Source organism: Cervus elaphus, chromosome 3 (assembly GCF_910594005.1).
Source record: "Cervus elaphus chromosome 3, mCerEla1.1, whole genome shotgun sequence".
NCBI lineage: Eukaryota > Metazoa > Chordata > Mammalia > Artiodactyla > Cervidae > Cervus > Cervus elaphus.
The window spans coordinates 48,996,677-49,013,262 of record NC_057817.1 but is presented as its reverse complement, the minus strand read 5'-3'; the positions used below and the strand labels follow the sequence as shown (position 1 = coordinate 49,013,262).

General features: G+C 46.8%; 1 protein-coding gene across 1 annotated transcript in view; it reads right to left on the bottom strand.

The window, feature by feature from the left end:
• The window catches only part of PPM1H (protein phosphatase, Mg2+/Mn2+ dependent 1H), a 294,472-nt gene that overhangs the window by 90,454 nt on the left and 187,432 nt on the right, over positions 1–16,586 (bottom strand). Inside the window, exon 5 of the mRNA XM_043888274.1 lies at positions 7,371–7,455. Coding sequence (XP_043744209.1) covers positions 7,371–7,455 — 85 coding nt within the window. The remainder of the gene's footprint in view (positions 1–7,370; positions 7,456–16,586) is intronic.

The following is a 16,586-nucleotide window of genomic DNA, read 5'->3' as shown; positions in this document are numbered from 1 at the left end:
CTATTACAGAACTGGATATTAAATAAAATTCTGTCTGGTTTATGCAAATGTCAAGGAAAGTTCACATTTAAATCTCGACATGGGACTACACTGATCAGCCAGAGAGAAGTAGCATTCCCCCAAATCCACTTTAAAATTGTAAAATTGAGATCTTATGATAAAGCAGCCATATGGAAACTGAAATACAAAGAGAGATATTAAACAAAATTGCCTAGATTTGTCAACTCCACAACAGTTTATAAAGTACAGAATGAGGGGTGAAAGTGCTCATGTACATCAAACATATAAGGTTTCCATATTCATATGCCTACTGCTTTTTATTCCCAAGGAAAGTTTTGTGGAAAGGCACTCATTTGCAAAGTGAACAACTCATGTCAGCAAAAAGAAAAGGAAAGTGAAGTCGCTCAGTCGTGTCCAGCTCTTTGTGACCCCATGGACTGTAGCCCACCAGGCTCCTCCATCCATGGGATTTTCCAGGCAAGAGTACTGGAGTGGGGTGCCATTTCCTTCTCCAGGGGATCTTCCTGACCCAGGGATCAAACAGAGTCTCCTGCGTTGCAGGCAGACGCTTTACCGTCTAAGCCACCAGGGAAGCCGAATCTCCAATCTCTTTGCATAAGCAAATGGAATTGAGAAATTATAAAAGACCACAGTAGTCCCAATGGCAGGGGGGCCATGAGAAAGTTCTTTATATAGTTATATTTAAAAACTAAGAAATTTTATTTTGTCTCTGATCTAGGTCCTCCTGTAAGCACTACAAATATTAACTCATTAATGCTCACCCCTATCCTGTGAGGGTCCTGCAATTGTCCTATTTCACAGATAAAGCAACTGAAGCATAGAACACATTTTATAGACAGTTAAGGTTTTGCCCTAATAAACCTCGCTGAATCCTGTCTACCTTTCTCAAAGCACATTTAACTTTAACGTACTTGAAGGATGTACGACATTATCTTGCTTCCTTACACTAAGATCAGTTCTTAAGGACCTCATGGGCAGATGGCTCTGGCTTTCAGTGCCCGGCTCTTTTTTAATCCATTTATTTTTTATTGTGGTAGAAGTCACCACATATAAAACACACTATTTTAACCATGTTTAACTATACAGTTCAGTGGCACTAAGGACATTCACATTATGGTGCAAGTCTCACCATCGCCCATCTCCCCAAACTGAAACTCTGTCCCCATTAAACACTAATCCCCCATTCCCCCACCCCTCTCCGGCATCTGCCAACATACATTCTGACACTGTGAGCTTGACTATCCTAGGTACCTCGTATAAGTGGAATCAAACAGCACTTGTCTGCACATTGGAATCATGTGCCCAGGCTTTTATTCAGAATATTTCAGGGGACAAGGACTATAGAGGCTAAAGATTATGTATATGTAGCAAGATGGATTATTTTTTAAAGAAGAAAATGTAGGAACTCATTCTCATGATGATTTGGTTCCAGTGTGTGGGATTCATTTTCTTAGATCTGCATAGTAGATTCAGAATGCCTCCAGGCCAAGTCTCTGACCTCTCCTAACCTGGAAAAAACCAGACATCCATTTATATTAATTAAAAAAATCTGGCTCTAGAAGTGGTAAGCTTCAATTATCAGGGTTACTGTCTTCAGAGTCTTCCCTGCAGCCAGGCTGTGCTCCGAGGGCAGCCGAATACAAATTCTGCCTCTGCAGCCCTGGGCGGTGTCAGTTTTATGCTCCAAAATTCTGGCTTCTTCACGATGCCTATGTGATCAATGGAACCTATAGTAAATATGAAAAATGTCAACCACTTTAGCCTGCCAATGTGTTTTTTTAATTCAAGATTTTGAAACACATGTAGTTTTGCAAAAGCGGGGCGGGAAAAGGGGTTGGAGTGCAGCTGTCCCTGACTCAGACGTCAGGCAAAGCGAAGTGGAGGTAAGTTCTCTCCCTGTGACTGCAGCCAGGCTCCCAGCTTTATACCCGGCCCTCGTGGTTAATGGGGCTTCCCAGGTGGCTCATTGATAAAGAATCTGCCTACCAGTGCAGGAGACGCGGGTTCGATCCCTGGATCAGGAAGATCCCCCCGGAGAAGGGAATGGAAACCCACTCCAGTCTTCTTGCCTGGGAGATTCCAGAGACAGACGAGCCTGGTGGGCTACAATCCACAGGGTCACAAGGAGTTGGACACGACTGAGCGCACACGAACTCAAGGTTATGGGCCAGGCTGAGGTGGTGGGACAGCCGTTTTTACTCACTAGTGCACTTGACCCTTCCAATTATAGCCTCTTATCTTAAAAACAGGTACAAGCTTAAGCAATACACTTCTTGAGTGTGAAAAATCCCAGAGAACCAAGAGGCACAATGCTGTCCCCTTGAAACTCTTTCCAAGTTCAGTACTAGGGAAAATGGCAGACAAATCAAATCAGACTCAGTGTAGACGGCTGGGGGCAGGTCCAAGGACACCATCAGAAATCACCTCAGATAATGTTGCACTTGTGTGCATCCAATGTGCATCTGAAACCCACTTTCACCTCCTCTGCAATTGCCCTTGATGATAAACAGCTGCCGACTTGGATTATCTACAAGGACAGACGTACATTATTGGGAGGTCTGATGATACCAGCACATCTTAATGTAATCACATCAGAGTTTATAAATACGTCTCGGCAGAATGGAGGGGAAGTTGTTGCTCTCACACCTCAGGGCTGTAGAGGTCTCCCGAAGAGGGAGATCTGTTTCTGGCTGTCCCCTGAAGCAAGAGTGGGGTGACTTCCTGGAGACTACAGCATCAGAGCAATAGACTCTGCTGAGAAATGCCCATAAACCAGACTGCTTTCCCTCCCATGTGGGTCTTGACTCCACCAGAACATTCTGTCCAGCTTGGTGGACCCTGTAAAATATTTTATTTCAATCACCCTGGAAACATTAAAAAAAATTTTAAAAAGCCCAGTGAGAAAAGAGCAAGGCTTATTTGTGACTATGATCATCAGCTCTCCCCAGCTGCTGGGGGGCAGAAGTGCATGGCCCCTGACCCCCTCCCTCGCACACCTGCCACATTCCATGTGAACACGTCAAACCCTCAAGCCTGCTTGATTAATCACCCAGCCCAAGAATCTACGGAATAAAGTTCACGTTACCCGGAGAGCTATATGAAGGGCCCTCTGAGGTCAGGATGCAAGACCAAACAAAATTAACGTGCCTGCCACATCCATCATCTTGTAATCTGCTTCCAGTTCCATAATCCCTGGACGTCTGGACTGTGCATACCAAGAACATTCCTGTCCGACGTGGATCAAAACAGTTCATGCACAAAGGGCTCTGAAGCCTCCCCACCCCCAAGAAAATCATTAACCAGTTCTGCAAGTCAGACAGCCCTGGGACTGCAGTCAGCTGCTCAAATCAGGTCTCAAGGGACCTGGAAGTTTTCGCGATTCTCTCATAAATGTTTCTTTAGACATAATGACAATAAAATTTGATTTGACCTAAGAATGAGGAATACATTGTTAACTTGCCGGCAACATACTAACTCGTTTAGATCATGTAAAGGATACAACAGCCCTCACTGCATAAAATTGTTTTACAATTAGTTCAAGCGAACTGATGTTCCCCAAAATAAACTGGTAGGATTAGACCATAACCTGAAATCAGAATGGATATACTGTATGTTATATTATCATGAGATGACCTTTTAAAATAATTGCCTATGTTTATTTTATTTTTGGCTATAGGTCTTTGTTGCTGCGTGGGCATTTCTCTAGCTGTGGAGAGCCGGCACCACTCTCCAGCCGCAGCGCCCCTCTCTAGCTGGGGCTGCTCTCATTGCGGGGCATGGGTGTAGGGTGTAGGGGCTTCTGGAGTTGTGGCGAGTGGGCTCAGGAGCTGAGGCTCCCGGGCCCTGGAGCACAGGCTCAATAGCTGTGGCACATGGGCTTCGCTGCTCCACAGCAGGTGGGATCTTCCCGGATCAGGGGTCAAACCCGGGCCTCCTGCATGGGCAGGCAGGTTCTTCACCACTCAGCCACCAGGGAAGGCCCTCGAGATGACTTTTCATTGTGATCTCAGGGCCTGTGATGGGTATTTCAAGAGAAGTATTCCTACACATTTCGCTCAGGAGAAAGGGAGACGCAGAGACGTTGTGAGAAATCCAAGGTCACAAAGCACTTGCCCGGGCTGGGCTGAGAAAAGTCCCCGTGACACTTGTGTTTTCCTCTCACAACTGATATTATTTTTAAGATTTTATGCTATAAACCTCCCCATTCTCTAAAATATGGTAAAGATCTGACAAGTTTATTTTACGCTACTAGCCCCCTAGTTCTCTCAAACACTTCACCACAAAGATTTGCATCACAGATCATGTGACTATTATTCATGGATTTGTTCATTTCAAAGCATACATTCCTAGACTTCTGACAGAATAGGAAGTTGGGCAGCCAGGATATTTTATGTTTTGGTCATTTACACTCCCACTGCCTGAGAAGACAAGTTTTAGGTATAATTTCCATGTAGAGAAGTCTGTATGGTTTAGCAGCAAGGATGAAAAAGAATGAAGACAGTGTTCTCACCCTCAGAAATTCAGATATTAGACTCAGTTTGTGGGCTAAGAGTGTCCACTGATTATGCAAGAGTGAAACCCAAATACACATTAATTTTGGGAACATTAGGAGTGATTCTTAAATAAAAATAAAGGGACAGTATCACTGTGGTTTACAGGCCAGTAGAATCTGAAGTGGCAAGACTTTGATTCATCCAACAGTAAGCAAATAAGAACTATGTGTCATGAAAAACTGTGCATTTGTTATTTCATTTCATCCTTACACCTGCCTTCTGGTATTCTCTGTGCCCATTACCGGCAATAAAACGGGGGATCAGTGAAGGACATTCTAGAATTCATAGACACAGTCGTGGGACAAGGCTGAGCTCTAAAGGCGCACACATCTTATTCCAACCGTCCCCAGGCAGACCCCTGACACCGGAATCCAAATCTGAACAAGGTCAGCACTCCCCTCCCTCCAGAAGAGTTAAAGTTTCAAGCTCTTAGTGCCATTTTTGCCACGCCAAAAAAAATGTGAAAGTATTTAAAAATACAAAAGTGAAGAATCTGCTATTACTCATCGCTTTCAGCAGGAAAACAGGAAATGGTTTTTACTGAGAAGCACGGAGGTGGTGAGGACAGGGTGGGCCTGAGGCTTGGTGGGGCAGGGGGCCACAGAGGCATACTGCCTGCGGTGAGGGGTTTTGGGGGACAGTAGGGAGGTGCGAGGTGCTTGGATAATGCTCCAGACATCAATATGAACACTTCAGTCAACAAATCCTGATCAATATCAGTTCTGTGCTCGGTAACAACAAGGTACGATGCCTAAGGTAAGGGGCCTGCCTCCCAAAGACTCAGTCTGGAAGCGGGGAGACAGAATAAGGAATAAGCAATAAAATAACCACACGGTGATGGCTACATTACGGGCTTCCACACGGCACGAGGTGAGCACTGGGGACTGGCCCCCGGAGAGGGGGAGGCGACACGTCCTGGAGGAAGCGACACTTCTTCTGGGGTCTCAAGAAATAAGGAGGAGTTTTCCTGGCAGAGAAGAGGGGAAGTGCTATCCAGGCAGAGCTTATTTCCAGAGGCACAGAGGTTGGAGAGATCACGCTGTGTCTTGGAAGATGGTTCTCCATGGCCACAGCCCACAACATACCCTGTCAGAGGTGGGGGCAATGCAGAGATGATGCTGGAGAGTGGGCAGGAAGCCCGATTTTGAGTCTGCCGTTTGTACACTGTGAGAAGCCTAAGGCTTTTAGGGAAAGAAGTGTGAAGTGTGAAGATCATGTTGGAGGTTTTGTGGAAGATGGGCTGGAGAGAGCCAGGCAAGTGGCAGGCAGGCCGGCTGTTGTGAACTCTACTTGGAAGGACCCTCCCAGCAACATAGCCACCCAGCTGGTGAGTTTAAGGATGGGGCCAGGGTGAGATCCTGCCGCTGCTCCCTTCCCCCTGCCCAGACAGACAAAGTGAAGTGCTCTAACATCTGGGCTGCCCAGAAAGATTCAAGTTTATTAGCTTGTAAACAGCAACAGATGGGTTCAAAAATAATAGTAAAAGAATGAAGAAATACTTTTACTTCGGCTTTAGACTCATACTGTCTTGTGGACCAGGTTAACCACCCAAATCAACACAGCTCAGCTATTGAGTAAAACCAACACGACACAGTCATGGGAACTGAGGGAAGCTTGGGCTTCTCGGGCTTCTACACAGCTTCCTGGGCTTCCCCGGTGGCTCAGATGGTAAAGAATCTGCCCGCAATGCAGGAGACCCAGGTTCAATCCTTTAATGAGGAGGATCCCCTGGAGACGGGAATGGCAACCTACTCCAGTATTCTTGCCTGGAGAATTCCATGAACAGAGGAGCCTGGCAGGCTACAGTCCATGGGGTTGCAAAGAGTCAGACATGACTGAGTGACTCTTAGTTTCACATAGCTTCTTGCTAAATCAACCAAAGTCATCATGTCCTGACTATGCCCATGTGCCAGAATTCAGAGACACAAACAAGTTCCTTTCAGAGTAGGCTGTATCAATTCTTTTCTAAGAGCAGAAGGTCACTATCTTAGCCTTTTACCTAAAAAGAAAGTCAACTGGCAAGAAAATACATCATCCATAGACTGTATTTGCAGCTGGTTCCCAAGATGCCCACTGCAAAGCAGTCCTGGATCATGACCATCATCATGACATCAGTCTCATGATCATAAAAGCCTAATGCCCTATGGCTGGGATATGAGGGCAGGACATTTACTCCATTTTCCAGAAAACTCAAATCTTCCATGAAGCAAAAATTCTCAAGATCTGAAAAACCAAACAGCCCTCCTAGAGCCCACTCATAATTTTACTCCAAAGAGTGGGATCTATGTGGAGAATCTATTTTCAGATTAGACACAGATTTCAGATTTTAGACACCTGCATTTCTCCAGAAGGGCCCCTGAGACTTTGTATCGGAGCATGAAGTCATGGGGTGTCATCGGGTTTCTGGGGCTGCCTCCCTCCTCACATGAGATTAACACTCATCTGTACCCTTTGAGTTAGAGTGGGTGGCAGGCCTGGGGACAAGGTGTCCGCATTCTTTAACACCACGCTTCATACTGTATGTACCAAATCATTACAATAAGCAGAGCGCGCTGTGTCTCTGATTGGTCACAGATGGGAGAAAGCTGGCCTCCATAATAAACTCACGGAGGTGGAGTGTGTCATCACACACGAAGCCAGGGTGTGTGATCCAGGAGGTGTGGGGGGGGAGTTAATGCCGTATGTCATTTTACTGCTGTGGGTCTGCTCCCACGCCAATAGCCGTGTGTTCCTCCGAAACAGCTCCGACGCCCTCCCCGATGCCACGGGGCTCCTCCAGACCCACGGGGCCCTTACCAGGTACTGCAGCCGCTGGCGCTCCGTCTCAGGGGTGAACTCCGAAGACATGGGGATGATTTCTCCGTTTCTGATGATTATGGCCCTGCAAGGGTGAAAAGGCATGTCAGCAGCCAATCTCATAAGCGCTGCGATTTTGTGATGACTCCACAGCTTGGTTCAGAATCCACACAAAGCCCTCAGGGGACTTCCGTTCCTCCAGCCTGCATAGCAAAGCTCATGTAACCCACTCCAGAGTCCTCACCACACCGTAGGCATCTCTAAGAGCACGACATTCTCTTTGTCTGCTAGTTTAACGCCCAGCACCAAGCATACCGTTTGGCACATGACAGGTGCTCAGTGAATAAATGGATGGATGGATGAATGATGCACAGAGGCTCACCCTAGGCTAGCGCCCTCCAACAGAACTTCCTGGGATCCTTAAATGTGTGCCTTAATCTGTGCAGTCCAAGATGGCAGCAACCAGCCCCATGTGAGTACTGAGCATTTGAATCACGGTCAGTGCAAGCTGAGGGGCTTCCCAGGTGGTGCTAGTGGTAAAGAACCCATCTCCCAGTGCAGGAAACGTAAGAATCGTGGGTTTGGCCCCAGGGGCAGGAAGATCGCCTGGAGGAGGGCATGGCAACCCACTCCAGTATTCTTGCCTGGAGAATCCCATGGACAGAGGAGCCTGGCGGGTTACAGTCCACAGAATTGCAAAGAGTTGGTCCTGACTGAAGTGACTTAGCATGCAGGCACACAGTGCAAAATAAATATTTCATTTTATTTCACTGTAATTAATTTAGCGTTAAGTTAAGCAGTCACAAGTGGGCTAGCAGCGGCAATTGAAGTAGCTGACAGGGCAATTCCAAGTGTTTGTTATTCAAAATGTCTGTGCGCCCCCAGCACGGGCCTCACCTGGGAGCTAGGTAGAAATGCAGACTCTCAGGTTCCCCGCAGACTTCCTGTACTGGAATCTGCCTTGTCATAAGATTCCCAGGGGATGCGGAGGCACATTAAAATCTGAGAGCAGCTGACCTAGACTCCTGAGTTTCTAGGGTAACATCTTGGGTCGAGGGAAAACAGCTGTCATCTCAAAGTTCAGGAAATTCACAAACTCCCAAAAATGTGCCCAAGAGCTACTGCTGACTCCAGGACTTTTGAGAGAACAGAGCTCCCCAGAGCAGACATCTAAAGGAGAGGATAGAGGATCGATCGATGGCAACTTTCCCTAAGCCTCTCCCCGTGGAGCCTCCCGTGTTCAGACCTTGTTCTGCAGCAGTCCCTGCAGCGCTGACTTCCCGAACATCGATCCGCTGCGGTGGAAGGCTGCCATTTCCACCATGAACGCGAGTGGCTGGGGGAACTGCATTCTATTTGAACCCCAAAGCTCCCCAGTATCAGGGAGCCAGAGACCTGCGGGCCCAACACACTTCTCTGTGAAAACTCACAGGCATGGGGAATACCATCAATGAGCTCAGCTCTAGGTGGATGCCTCGTTGACACGGGGAGGCTGCATTCTTTGTGCCAACAAGCCCCTGGTACCCCTCACTCCCACTGCAGAGGCAGGCGGTCCCTGACTTGGAAACAATCCCTATTAATGGCTGCAGCTGCCCACCCCCTGCCCCGCCCCCTCCCCACCTGTGCCCAGTTGCTGTTGTCATAGAAACTGGTGGAGGGGGGCAGGCAAAGGAGGAGATGACAAGAAAAATCTTGGGGGTGTCAGAGAATTGATGGATCCAGGAGGAAAATGGTGGAAGCTGTAAGGAAATGGAGAAGTTTGGGGAGACTGACCCTGGGGAGAGGATGCCTCGTGTTGAAATACACACCTCACTTCTTTTATTATGCTGCCAAAAAATAGGACAAATGAAAGATCCCTTGTTATAAACCCAGAGTCACTTGCAAAATGCAACCACCTCCCCCTACCCCAAGAAAGGTGATACCAACCATTCACAAATCAGTGCGAGTTAATTGAAATTGCTTTTGTCCTACTTATCAGCTGAGAATAACTGTAATGAGAGAGGAGGAGTTTGGATAGAGGATGGAGAAACTTGGAGAACTTGAAATAAGGGGTCAGGAACGTCAAGGTTAGGGCCTAATCTTTTTTTTTTTTTTCTTACTGTGGTAAAAGTCACATAATATAAAACATACTATTTTAACTATTTGACTGTACAGTTCAGTAGCACTAAGTACATTCACATTATTGTGCAACTCTCAACCTCACCCATCTCCTGAATTTCTCACCTTTCTAAACTGAAACTCTGCCCCATTAGACACTAACTCTCCATCGCCGCTTCCCACCCACCCCCACCCCCCAATTCCCGTGGCATCTACCAGTGTACTTTCTGACTTTGAATTTCGTCTCATATAAGTGAAATCAAACAGTATATTTCTGGACCTAATGTACGTTAGAATGCATTTTTAAGGTTAATATGTGCCCTGTGAAGAGACTGCACCTTCTTCTTCTGCCCGTCCTATACAGAGAGTTCTCATTAGCTGTCTGTTTCACACGGAGTCGTGCACATACGTCGGTCTCCTAATCTCCCAATTCATCTCACCCTCCCCCTACTCCGCTTGGTGCAGGGTACCCCCCCCCCCCCAACTCTTTTGTTCTCTACATCTGTCTATTTCTCCTTTGCAAACAGCTTCATCTGTACATGGTGAAGTAAGTCGGAAAGAGAAAAATAAATGTTGTACACTGCATACATGTGGAATCTAGAAAAGCGGTACAGGGCCTAATCTTAAAGTAGCAAGAAGGGCTCTGAGGACATGGGGGACTAGAGAAAAAGGCATTCTGCAGCAAATTCCCACGGCAATCTCCGGTTTCCAAATTTTTCCTGGAAGCTAGCCTTAACTCTTTTCTGTCCCTTTTCCTACATGGCCCCTGAGTTCCAGCTTCCAGGCTCAGACTAGACAGGTGGATGGCTGGGAGGGAAGTAAGGGACAGTGAGGAAGAGGAGGAAGGCAGAGGAGGTGGAGGGTGGGGTGTCAGTCAGAGTGGCCTGTGGGGAGTAGCCAACAAATGTCCAACCAGACGTGGAAGAGCCTCCTCCAGGACCCAAGGGTCAGGAGGTCAGGGGCCTGCTCCGTTTGGGTCTGTTATATTCCAAAATGCCTGTCACCAACAGGAGCCCCATGAATATTAACTGAATATAAGAACAGATGAGAGATGAACGGATAAAGAAGACGTGGTACATATATACAGTGGAATATTACTCAGCCATAGAAAGGAATGAAGTTGGGTCATTTGTAGAGATGTGTATGGACCCAGAGTCTTTCGTACAGAGTGATGTAAGTCAGAAAGATATCATTTAGTAATGCATGTATGTGGAATCTAGAAAATGGTACAGATGAACACATTTGCAGGGCAGGAACAGAGATGAAGACACAGAGAATGGATGTGTGGACGTGGGGAGGGGAGAAGGGTGGGATGAATTAGGAGATCGGGTTTGACATGTAGACACTACCATGAGTAAGACAGACAGCTGGTGGGAACCTGCTTATAGCACGGGCAGCTCAGCTCAGTCTTCTGTGATGACCCAGGGAATCAAGGTTGCCAGGAGAAATATCAGTAACCTCAGATGTGCAGATGACACCACTCTCATGGCAGAAAGAGAAAAGGAACTTAAGAGTCTCTTGATAAAAGTGAAAAAAGAGAGTGAAAAGGTTGGCTTGAAATTCAACATTCAAAAAATGAAGATCATGGCATCTGGCCCCATCACTTCATGGCAAATAGATGGGAAAACAATGGAAACACTGACAAACTATTTTTTTGGGCTCCAAAATCACTGCAGATGGTGACTGCAGCCATGAAATGAAAAGACTCTTGCTCCTTGGAAGAAAAGCTACAATACAATACAAATGTAGTGTATTAAAAAGCAGAGACGTTACTTTGCCAACAAAGGTCCGTCTAATGAAAGCTATGGTCTTTCCAGTGGTCATGCACAGATGTGAGAGCTGGACCATAAAGAAAACTGAGTGCTGAAGAATTGATGCTTTTGAACTGTGGTGTTGGAGAAGACTCTTGAAAGTCCCTTGGACTGCAAGGAGATCAAACTAGTCCATCCTAAAGGAAATCAGCTGTGAATATTCATTGGAAGGACTGATGTTGAAGCTGAAACTCCAATACTTTGACCACCTGATGCGAAGAGCTGACTCATTAGAAAAGACCCTGTTGCTGGGAAAGATTGAAGGCGGGAGGAGAAGGGGACGACAGAGGATGAGAAGGTTGGAAGGCATCACAGACTCAATGGACATGAGTTTGAGTAAACTCAGGAGATGGTGAAGGACAGGGAAGCCTGGCGTGCTGCAGTCCATGGGGTCACAAAGAGTCAGACACGACTGAATGACTGGACAGCAATGACAGAGGGGAGTGGGAGTGAGGTGCAAGAGAGAAGAGATACATGTCTACTTACAGTTGATTCACTTCGCTCTACAGCAGATACTAAACAACACTGCAAAGCCACTAAACTCCAAAATATAAAAAGAACAGATGGGAGAACTTAGGAGGAGCTCTGCCTTGAATCTGAGGGAGGAAGAGAACAGAACTAGGAGGCAGTAGATGTTTGCTTACGCCAGGAAAGTGGGGTGCATGTCACAGCACGGACAGGGAACTTCACTTGGCCGTCTGCTCCTCTGCCATCTTCCCTTCTCCTTCTGCTGATTAGGTGAGTCCACCCACCACTCCCAAGCCCGGGGCCTTCCCTGCATCAGGCACTCCCTCGGTGTTCCCAACCTCTCCCTCTACTGGCTCTCTGTTCACGGTCCAAAACCATGCTCAAAAGACTTTGTGATTAAAATCAGACAGAATCGAAACCAAAACCAAACAAATATTACTCTCCTCATGTGAAACCCACTTCCAGGGTCCTTTTCCTTTCTTGGGAAACCAAGGTTTACACCTTCTTTGTTTTTTTATTTTCCTTTAATATCTTCTTTTGGAGAAGGAAATGGCAATCCACTCCTGAGTTCTTGCCTGGAGAGTCCTGTGGATGGAGGACCCTGGTGGGCTGCTGTCCATGGGGTCGCATAGAGTTGGACACGACTCAAGTGACTTAGCATGCATGCATGCATTGGAGGAGGAAATGGCAACCCACTCCAGTGTTCTTGCCTGGAGAATCCCAGGGATGGAGGAGCCTGGTGGGCTGCCGTCTATGGGGTCGCACAGAGTCGGACACGACTGAAGCGACTTGGCAGCAGCAGCAGCAGCAATATCTTCTTTAATAAGACATTACAGCACACAGCTGAGCCCCTGGTGTGTCAGTTAAACATGGAGATGCAGATCCATCCAAAGGAGAAGGCAAACAAATGTCACCTTAACCCCATTCCTTCGGCAACTCATGGAAATACAGAATACAAAAGGAGCAATTCTGTGTATCTGATCAAGTCTTTGAAGACACCGTAACAATTTTATAATGAACTGTGCTGTGATCTGTTAAAGAATCTTCAAATTAAATAATGAGGATGTTTAAAAATTGTAATCTTCTACAGCAGATTTAAGCCAAACACAAAAAAACTGACACTCAGAATCTACATTCAAGGTCTCTCTGTCTACATCTCCCATGGATTCCTTGAAAACAGGTAAACTCATGCCTTGCTCCTCTCTATAGCTGACTACTCTCATGTGTCTCCAAACAGCCTCTTTGCTGCTACACTCCCTGGGCATGACCTCATCCCCCACTTACCAGGCAGCATGTGTGGGTCCTTCCTGACGCTGACTTCTGGGACACCCCTCCTCCTGGTTTCCCCCCGACCTCCCAGGACACCTCCCCTCTCAGACTCGTCTCCACCTCCGGTGTGGCTGTGAGCAGCCACTCTGTCCTTCTACCTCTCTGCCTGGGCACTCACTTCCCACCTTCTTAACCCCCAAGCTTTGGCTTACAGGCCTCTCCTCCGAGCCCCATGAGCCTGGTGCTCCTTCTAACATACAACACGTTCTGTTTTGTTATTCCTTCCTTAACTGTCCACCTCCCGAGCCGGCCCATAAACCCCTAAGATGAGAACCATGTCTGCGCTGCTCACAGTACGGCCCCCCTACTGTGTAGAGCGAGGCAGTGTCAAGCTGGACCGGCTACAGAATTCCCAAAGTCCTAGGCCAAATAAAAATGCAGGCCCTCTTGTTAAAAAAATTCAGTTCAGTTGCTCAGTTGTGTCTGACTCTGAGATCCCATGGGCTGCAACATGCCAGGCTTCCCTGTCCATCACCAACTCCCGGAGCTTGCTCAAACTCATGTCAAAAAAATAACACATAGTTATTAAAATTTTTAAATTATTTTTTCATGTTAAAAAAAAATTAATGGGAATTTAAAGACTGTGACAACAGAGCATGAAGCCAAATATGGGGGCCCTTCTGAGTGTGGGGTCCTGTGACTGCACAGGTCACACCCCCATGAAACTGATCCTGACTGGGTGCCCTTTACCGAATAAATCATTAGCTTTAACAACTGCATATGCCAATGCCTCCAAACATCCGTTCCAGCCCATTCATCTCTGCCGCGCCCCAGCCTAGAACAGCCAACTGCCGGCAAACATTCACTCAGGTACTACTCACTGGTGTCTTGGACTCGGCATGTTTCAGACTTGATCATCCCCCCCCCCCAGCACACCCCCCAAATTGTCCTTCCGGCATTCTCAGATTCAGGGAACAGCAACCCTTTGCACCGAGGGGCCCATTGCTGAAGCCGTCCTAGCCTTCGAACTCTTCTCGCCCTGCATATCCAGGCTGGCAGCGAGCCTGTGGCGCCCAATCCCAACAGCAGGCAGAGCTGCCCCGCCTTGGTTTCTTCTGCTACTGCCTGGGTTCAGGCCCCATCAGGGCTTGTCCGCCTGACTCGGGAGCTCTCAGTTCTGCCCTCCTCTGACCCCTGCTCCTCAGGGTCACCAAGATCATTTTAAAGCATCACATCCTGCCCCCCACCGTAAGCCCCTGGGGGCCTTCCCAGCATTTGCAAACTCCTTCATTATCTGGGTTCTGCCTCTGTTTCTGGTTTCAGGCTCACACTTGCTATTCCTTTCCCACTCCGTCTCCCTTCACCTGGCCAACCGACTCCTCTCTGAGACCCAGCCTGGGAGCATGTCCTCGCAGTCTGCTTTCCCTGCCGCTTCTCTGCGAGCCCATGGGGTCATGCCCCGTCTCTCTGATGGATGACTTCTGTGACTGTCCCTAACTACCCGAGGGCGTTTTCTGGGCAGAGCCTAAGCCCTGGTTTCTGAAGATCCAGCACTCAGAGCCTGGTCTGTGACAGACACACAGTAACTATTTGCTGGAGGGATAAGTGACTAAACAGATATGAGTGAGCTGGACTTGGATGGATGAACCAATGTGTCCAGGAGTGACAGTCTCAAATAAGACTTTTCTCAATAATATGACCTGTAACGGTCTAATTTTCTATGGTCTGAGTCCTCAAAAGTCCATAAGCCTTCCCACTGGTTTTATAAAAAGACAATGGACCTAAAAGGATGCTGTTCTGGCTGAAGCACCACGGAAAAGTGACTCAAAAGAGAAGGAGAAAATAAACAGGGCCCCTGCTCTCAGCGGGCAGAGGAGGCAGCATGCAGCCAGCGCTACGTTTACTCTGCTTTTTCATTTCAAATTCATACACGATGAGGCATCAGCATTCAACTCCAATGATCACTGGTGGGGTAATCCTACCTAATTATGCTCGTAAATAGATCATTGTACCTAAATCCATCTCTGTACAGAGCATTCTTCACTTTCGTTTGAACTATCAAGCTCTTCCTTCATGAGACATCCACGGATTAAAGAATGACAGCGTGTCTGATAGCCAAACTCTCCAGTCCCTGCATCACGATGCTCTTATGTGATTCCTGGCTTCCTTTTGATCTTTCTCTTTTTCATGCCTCTGATCTTGGGATCAATTTGTCAGAGAGCGGGTCTCCAATCTGGAGCAGGATAGTGAGAGGGAAGAAGTTTCAAAGGGAACAGACAGCATGTGAAGACTGACAAAGCCTGTCCTAAACAAACAATAAAGTAGAGACATGCCTTTAAAGCTGCACTCTCTCGTCATAGGATCCTACAGACTTCATATCTTCTACTTCAGTATTTTACAAAATGTTTTTACTCAAGGGGAGAAAAAAAATCTATAGCAGCAATAAGTGCCAAGGAGAGTTAGGCATATGCCCTGACCTTTCTTCTCGGGCTTCAGGTCTAGACCTGTGGATGACTGTGGTCAGGATGACATTTCCTTCAGTGTTTGGTGCCTGACCAGGTGAGGAAGTCACCAGGGGTTGGGTGATTTAGTCATTTGGCAAACACTTGCCAGCCGGTAGCCCATACCATACAGAGGGCACGGTTCCTAAGCATGTTCTGCAAAGTTAAGGCTAGCCTTTCATTTACAGAGACTAACTGAAATGTACATGCTTTAATTTCTTATCCAGTAAAATAGATGGGGCAGTATTTGTAACATGGTGAATGATAAGGTTTAATGTGTTTTTGTGGGTTAACTGCAAGGATGGGAGAACAGAAGGTAAAGCAAAGACACTGACAGTTAACCACGCTCCCCCCATCATATTAGCCACATAAGAGAACATGGGCAATTTATTCCTAACTGATGAGAAATCTGAGTTCAGAGAATAAGTCCTAGAAAATTCTGCTACTTATATCCTCCGGGGTCACAATTTGGAGTCAAAAAGATTTACTTTTTTCCCCCAAGCTGGTCAAAATGGAAACTGGTCAAGAGAAAAATAAAGGGCCAAACAGGCTGCTCATTTCAGATATTCTCTCAATGTTACACTTTCTCTTAAGGAGATCACACTAAGTCCCATTAAACCCCATCTCAGAGCAGGAGGGATGCTTTCTAAAGGCATCTGACAAACAAGGAAAAGAAAAAAAGAAGAAAAGTGGCGATTAAACAACTGACAGGAGGGAAAAATGCAAATATTCAGTAAACACAGGAAAAGAAGCTCTACCTCACGAGTCCAGGAAAAGGCAAATTAGAGCAAAAGGAATGTAATCTTTCACATCAGATTGGCAAACATTTGTTGAAAAAATTAACAACACACAATAGCTCTCATAGGATGAGGGGAAAAATCATTCTCATAATTAAAGAGAACATGAATTATACTTTTTAAACATCTTAAAACTGTAACTGGGACTCCCCTGGTGATCCAGTGGTTGAGAACCTGCCTGCCAGGACAAGGGACCCAGGTTCAATCCCTGGTCTGGAAAGATCCTACATGCTGTGGGGCAACCAAGCTTCCACACCACAGCTACTGAGCCCA